The 7,873-nt window shown below is 36.3% G+C and overlaps 1 protein-coding gene across 3 annotated transcripts in view; it reads left to right on the top strand.

The window, feature by feature from the left end:
- Positions 1–3,075, top strand: part of SLC25A21 (solute carrier family 25 member 21) — a 290,692-nt gene extending 287,617 nt beyond the window's left edge. For all 3 annotated transcript variants that reach the window (XM_068398947.1, XM_068398948.1, XM_068398950.1), the window contains 2 exons: positions 323–375; positions 2,897–3,075. In XM_068398947.1, coding sequence (XP_068255048.1) covers positions 323–375; positions 2,897–2,967 — 124 coding nt within the window. In that variant the 3' untranslated portion in view covers positions 2,968–3,075. The remainder of the gene's footprint in view (positions 1–322; positions 376–2,896) is intronic.
- The last annotated feature ends 4,798 nt before the right edge of the window (positions 3,076–7,873 follow it).

Raw genomic sequence — 7,873 nt, 5'->3', positions numbered from 1 at the left:
TCATTTTGTCCATGTATGCAGCTGTTGTTAACAGACTTGTCTTGAAAGTAAAACCATCTCACTGATTAAAGTCATATTTCTGATTGGCTAGGCTCACAACATAGCTTTTGTGACTGAACATTGATTAACTTTTTCTCTTCATCTGATCTGCCTCTGTAAAATGTTAAAATCCAGATACAGCTTGCTATTGAACATGTGTAATTTCAAATAATTGCTTCTAAGTGCTCTGCCAGCATTTTAACAAACACATGCTAAAATTCCATTCTTCTGGTAGAGCAAGAATATTGTTTGAAATGTTTTGTTTGTTTTTCTTCTGCTACAGATTTCTGGCTCTGTACAAAGGCTTGGTTCCCAAGATTATGAGGCTCGGTCCAGGTAATTTTCCCTCTGTCATTTCTATATTTCTTTTTTTCTTACTTTCTCTTCCCATTTTTCAGTTTCTTGACAAAATGTAGTGAGCGTCAGTCAAATAAATGAAACAGTGTACCAGAAATCATTAAAATCTCTTTCATCTTTGAATGATTTCTTTTGATAATAGCATCATCTAATAGTATCATATTTGGCTATGTATGTGACTAAAAAAATTGTTTACATGTACACATCAGATGATTGCAGATCCACGTAACTGCTGGTTTGTGCAAGTACTTTATTTGTGAACAAGCCAAATGAATCCATGCAAATGCCAGAACTGTACAACCCTTGGAAGTGTTTCTTAAAGCTTGTCCTATTCCTTCTAATATGATTTTTTTGTTTCACTGTGACTATTCTGTACCAATGTAGTCACCTTAAAATGCAGGTTAGAGTCTTTCCAGTATAAATGCTCTCAACTAGTCGAGGTATAGCCCGAGCATATCAAATTCCAGTTACTTTCTTTTCCTGTGCTCTGCGGGGGCTGTAAAGAACAGACCCTGAAAGGCCGATAGCATGAGCTGGGAAGAAGACTAAAAGGATAAGGATAGCTTAAAACTGGGTTTGTTGATTGACCCCTTCTCACTAGTTGATACTCCAAATGCAGAAGCACAGTGGTTGAGAGCTAGATCTTCTTCAACTTTTACACTGTTTTTCCTTGACTTGTTTTGATTAATCACGAAAGCAGAGCACTGGGCCCTTAGACTTGCCAGCCCACAGAGGCAGACTGTGTCAAAAAAGAGCAGAAGCCCCAATTTGAACAGTATCCCATTCCCATGAAATTGTATTTCCAATTGTGCAAGGTGGTTTAATAGGCAAGAACACACATGGTTAAAAGCAAGTGAGTACAGAGTCTGTTCTGCAGTATAAAGGAGGCATTAGGTTTGTCTGTAAGTGTTTGCATATCCAATCTGTCTGGCTAAGTGCGAGACCATGCCTGGTTATTGTGCAGGGTAAAGGAAGAAGGTGGGGAGGGGAAACAAGCCAGCTAGGCATAACTCTGGAGCTAAAAGCCTTTTACCTCATACTCCAAAGATACTAGGTTACATACAGGACAAAAAGAAGGCAGGGTTTCACTTCCCCAGTACCCGTTAGCACAGCAGATTTTGGAATAAAATTTTCCATCTCACAAATGACTATGCATTCTGGCCCAGATCCAGCAAGTCAGTTAAGTGTGCACTTTGTTTTAAACACTTTCGTAGTCCCATTGATTAATATATAGATTTGGCTTTCCAATGAAACAATAATGCAATCTTTATTGTGACTCAAAAGATAATTCCTTCTTTCAACATGTGAATGCTTTCAGGAAAAGAGATACACAAGCAGATCACACAGTATGAGAACTGGAATCAGCCTTGATTTAAGTTTACATCACATCTTAGACATTGTGTCTGTGATTTATTTGTTGGTCAAAGCCTTTTGCAAACTTTTGCTCTGTCTAGCTGTCTGTGAGTTGCTGTTCATAGAGAATTTCAAGTCTGATGATGATTCGTTAGGATAAATAACATGGGAAAACTCATGTGGTAGTTCTGTGTGCCTGGTTGTCTGAGACTATCCCATCTACCTAGAAAGGTCAGCCCAGTTCAGCAGAAGACTTGTTTGTTAGAGGTGCCACTCTAACCTGCTAACTGAGCCAACAGGCAAAGGCAAAGGAAAGAAAACATCTGTGCCCCAGTGCTGGCACCCACCAGTAGCACATTGTAACACACTTTTACTCTTGCAGCCTGGAATCTGATTCTCTTTCCCCATCTTCTCCAACTAGAAGCTTCTCTATATGCTTTAGTTATATATATACACCTTCTGAAATGTTCCCTTCTTTAGCTCATAATTATAGCCCAGTTACAGAAGAGCTTTAGTCTGGCTTCACTAACAGTAAAGATACTTTATGGCATTCAAGCTGGGATTTTATACTGTTATCAGTTTTAGCAGATAATGCCATTCCATCAGATCAAAACTTTGCCTGTGTATTCATAGCCAGGTACAGGCACGGAAAGATTACACTCATTTCAATACGGTGATCTGCTTTAGACATGGTAAACAAACAGATGAAAACCTTTCTTGAATCTTACCTGGAAGCATTTTCATCACCCTGGTGATGAATTTTTGTCATTCCACCACTCAAATTGCTCTTTCATGGCCAAATCTAACTCAAAACAAACACACAAATATACACATATTCAGGTTAAAAGCTTCACTTGTAAAAGAACAAAGAAAAATATTATTCTTGAAAAAATGTTAGGAAAAATCACACTGAGGTGATTTTGATTTAATATACAAGCTTTTCACATCACTTTATGGTCTAATATTAAGTAAAATTGATATAGTTTAAGAATTGGTGAAGTTTTAATGATTGAGGGAATTAGTAGAATTATCCACTTTGCAAATAAGGCTTTGCCATGTCCTGGTTTAGATTACACACCACAAATGCTCTACAAAATCTTGAAAATACTGAATTTTTTATGTAGTAAAATAATATCTTTTCTTCCAGGTGGTGCAGTGATGCTTTTGGTTTACGAATACGTTTATGCATGGCTTCAGGACACAGTTGATCACAAGTAGTGCTTCTGAAAAGTGTACTCTTTAAAATTATATGCATTCTAAAATACATTTTAATAAAGTAAAAGTGATTCTCATCCCTTATGGTGTTGAATGCCCTCAGATTATCAGGTGCCCTGATGTTAATACAGTTCAAAACAAATTTGGTCTTCAGGTCCTGATCCAAGAAAACATTTAAGCACATGCTTTTCTGTGCATAAGTAAATAGCACAGTTGATATTTGTAATTGTTTTACTGGATCAAGAGAAGATACAAAGGAGACACAGGAACAAGTTAGTTTTTCAAAGGCAAACTGAAAATTCTGGACACTGGATTATACTATGTAGTCAATACACTTTTTAAAAAGTTTCAGCTGAAATGACAATATAATAACTTTCAGGGTATTTTGAAGAAAAAAAGGAATAATTGTGTGGGGCCAGGTACTAAGCTAGCGTAAACTGACAGCTCCATTGACGCCAGGTTAAGAACATGACCCATACTGTGCAAACTCTTGCATCACTCTTGGCTTCAGTTTCAAGTCAGTCCAGTATGATTTCAACATTGATAGAAGAGCTTCTTAAGTTGTTGGGAGTTAGGATAGAAAAAGGACAGCACGACTAGCCACAACCTTAAAAACACAGAGTGTTAAATGTCCTACTTGTTCTTAGCCATATATATCATATAAATCTCACTCAGGTCACAGAAGATACTAGTCTGAATAAGTTACATAAAGATGCAAAACAACTGTGGGAATCATAGAAGAAACTGGTAAACAAACGAACAGAAAAAAATACTTTTAGGCATATGAGATTTTACTGTGAATTTTTTATCCACCTTCATATACTATTGCTTAAAGAGCTGTCCAGTGATAAAAATGCTCAATGCATCTTGACCTCCCCTTTAGCCTTTCATTACCACCGTGGGATGGCGAAACAATGTTCTAGACTGACAGCACATATGCAGTTGTAATTAGCTAGCCATACACCTCAAAGAAGTGCACCTTTCTGTAGATAAAAAATGTTGCTCTAAAGCTAAAATTGTTGCTTTTCCCAGTCACTGTAAACATAAATAATATGTCAGTGATGTACTCCTGTCATTACTAGCCATTCTAACTCTCTCTGTGAAATATGATAATTTCTGCTATGCTAATTGAAGACATAGTTTCAGTTCGTGCAGTTGTGCCACTCTACAGTTTCTTTTCAAGACCTCTTTAAATAACTTAAAATTACACATTATTCTGTTATAAAAATGTTCCCATTATCTGAACTTGGTTTGTTGTCAAATTAATGCATATCTTGCAATTGTTGAAAGTTTCTGTATCACCCCACACTACATTCACACTGTTAACTTTAAATGTTTTTCCTCTTAAGGAGGTACAGACCCTTTTCCCAGCAATCCTAAAGAAATATCTTTCCAGGTTGTTACTTGAAAAAGACAGTTCGTATGTGAAGTCTCATCTCACGAGTGTTTTTAATGCATTAGAAAAGCCACAAAAAGCTAAAAATAGAAATGCATTCTCAGTGCTTTCAAGGATGCTTGTACTGACATGCTCAATAAACCTCTTTTGTCTAAAGTTGACAACAGTGACTTCTCATAACTATGCTACTTCAGGGCTAAAATGGATAAAAATAGCTCTGTTTCAGTTTATAATTTTAAGGCAAGTGTTCCTTGTTGTTGCATTTCATTATCAGTACTTAGCCAAAGAGAAGACACTACTAAAGATAATTTTGAAAATTAAAAGCAAAATGCTTTATAATTAGTCTTTTATTAATTTAGAGCATCCAAAATATAAAAATAAAAGGCTTTAAACATACTGTATATACATATATAGCCTTCGGTTTTACATCCTTTCCAACATGATCTTTTTTCAGTTAATAGCTCAGCCTGATCTTTGATAAAAAGAGAACCATTAGAAAGCAGAAAACAGCATTGTTTTAGAAAACAAACCCATGAACGTGCCAGCCCAATCCCCCATCACTCCTGGTGTAATAAGGGATCTGATTCAGTTTTACACTGGAGGTCTCTGTAGCGGGACCATGCAAACACAGTGGGGCTGTCATAGAAGGGAGTATTAAGCTTCAATGATTTCTTTGAAAACATTTGACACTCTGGGAATGGAGTATAGGCTTTTCAGATTAAAAACTTAAATTCTGCAATCACGTATACTGCATATTTCCCAAATTAATCCATTCACCTCAGTGCGTTCACTCTGGATTTATACCCCTGTACCTGACAGCAGCAGCTGACCCTTGTCAATTATTTAAAAAAAAAAAAATCCCTTTTTCTCCTTTGTTTATTGTAAAGTGGCTTACAGTTGTGCGGCTAATAAGCTAACATGTCATGTTTTTCAGTTTACCCATGAGTATAAGCAGAAAAAAAAGTCCTTGGGCAAAGGAGCATTTTGCGTCGTAAGTTTACATTAAAAAAAAAAATTGTTATGAAAATTCACACCAAAAAAATCCATCACAGGCAGTTCACCAAGGGCCAAGGTCAGGTACCTGTGCTCACTCTGAGCAACACTTTCTGCACACAGCCCTGACTTTCCACTCAGGGATAAGGTATTGTATACAGCAAAGGGATGCGCAAAGAGCTGTACCTAAACAAACACTAAACAAAAAATGGTTCATGATGGTGTATTCCAATCTGAGGAATAATTAACATCATGTTTTGTCCTTGCTTTACAAATTATCCCGATTTAGCTGAAGACAAGATAATACTAATTGATACAAGCTAAGGATCTGTCCAAGTATCTCCCAATGGACATGTCAGAAAAGATGATTTTTATTCCAGAAATGACCTCTTGTTGCTTGGGAAAATTTTGAAAACTTTTAACATAGGCACACTTTGTTACAGGCTTGTGAATTCTTCGAGCTTAAAAAAGCTGTGCTATGGAAGGCTTCTCTGATTTTCTGGGGTGGTTTTTTTTTTCATTTGGTGTACCTTGTTTGCGCTGTATGGGTAACAATAGGTTTACTTACTTAATAATTGTATAATCCAGTAAAACCACTAGGTGGTAAACTAAATTCCTGTTGCCAACTTAATTGTTTATTGACTCATTATCTTTTTCTTATCTTTTTTTTCTCCACTTTATTTTTAGTGAAGAGCTTGTCTAGAATTAAACCGATGTCTTTTTCATGGTGTTAAGGCTCGTCTTATTTCAGCTACAACCACATAAAGACAGAATAACGTCCATCACGTCACTAACAGTATGGCAGAGTGGAACTGCACTTGTGCGCGTGTTACCTTTAGTGGTTTCAAAGAGACATTCTTTAAAAAGTGTTCTACTGAATAAAAGTGTTTCAGCATCTCGTTAAATCTAAACAGCTGTCAAATGCCTTTGAGGCTGAAGAATATGGGATCACATCCGAGATCAGATCTTTCATTCCTTAGGGTCATAATACAATACCTGTGTTCTTTATATATATATGTATATATATAAATACAGTTCTGTTAACTATTTTTTAATGCAAAAAGCAAAGGTGGGAGCAGCCAGTTGAGTCCTTCTATGTTTTAGTGGATATACAGTACATAACATATGTACTGGTTACTTAGATTATTATGAACATTTACCCACAGCTGTCTCGGTGATGAAAGCTGGAAATCCACAGAGAGAGGACTGTATTTTAAGAGGGGACTGTATTTTACCTTCCCACTGAATGAATGTTTAATATGGTATGCAGATAGAGCAATATTTGAAGAATTAAGTTTTCTCCTCTGCTTAAATTACACTTATCTCTAGTGTAATTTAAGTTATTGCACAACATTTATAAAAATTCATAATATATTAATATTCTATGAAGGATATGAAATGTCACACCAGGCTTAATATTTTTTTTCCACGTTCATATTCTGAACATACCTGCAGCATGTGGAAAGCATTCTCGAATAATAGTCAGAACTTTATTTTTGCCCAAGGAAAACAGGTAAATTGTCAAAGATCAGAACGTTAGCTCTCTTGGGATTAAAGTTTAAAGCAAAATAACTGGCACAGATAACTTGTCACTACATACAGAAATGTAGAAAGGGAATTTGTTAATATTAAATAATATCTGTGTTTATAGCACCACCACCAGTATACCTATAAGGGAAAAAAATGCTTCAGAACAACAATGTAAACTTTACCAAGACATATTTTACATTCATTAAAGCAGAAATTAAAGACACCTTCTTCTTAAAAAAATTACAACATACTCTTGCAACCAAAAATGCTGGACACAAGTGAGCCAACGATTAATAATTCTGTTTCTCAGGGGCTTTGTTGACTGACATGGCTGTGTAAGCATCTCAGCACAGGTTGCACACTAGCGGCATTTTCCTCTACAGTTTTCAGTTCTGTTCAGATATTTTCCACCCATTTCTGTTTGTACCTTTAACATGAATATGGTGTTCCATGAATCTGGGAGGCTGGGTATAGCTGGGGAGAGTTACTTGGCTGGATTTCTGCCTTTGAATTTTCTGCTAAAGAGATAACTGTATTTCATGAGATGTTGAAGCCTCCACTGTAGGCACAAAAACATGATGAAAAAAAACTTAACCTAAACCTCATCACCTGAGGCTATCACCCCACCACGCAAAGGCACAGAAAATAGCTAGAAAGTCACCTTTTTAACTTAAAATAAAAAAAAAAAAAGTAGAAATAAATGTACTGGAAGGTGAAAACAAATGCTGTCAAAAGCCTATATTTACAAATGGATAAAAACACAAAGGTATTACTACTGCCTGACAATGGTGACATGCCAGAAGAATCTGAGAGCTGCCTATTGCCTTGGTTCTATCTTTGATTACTAAAACCCAACAAAACAACCAAAAAGTGATCTCTTAGTAGCAGCAGATGGTATAACCTCGTCAATGAAAGGGTTGTTCTCTAGGCAATTGGCAAATGCCTCCCATTTAGCCGCCTTTGCTGATTTGAGGCATAGCAGAATTTTCT

This window comes from Nyctibius grandis, chromosome 4 (genome assembly GCF_013368605.1).
Source record: "Nyctibius grandis isolate bNycGra1 chromosome 4, bNycGra1.pri, whole genome shotgun sequence".
Taxonomy (NCBI): domain Eukaryota; kingdom Metazoa; phylum Chordata; class Aves; order Nyctibiiformes; family Nyctibiidae; genus Nyctibius; species Nyctibius grandis.
Note: the sequence above shows the minus strand (reverse complement) of the source record. Positions and strands in the feature narration are given on the sequence as shown.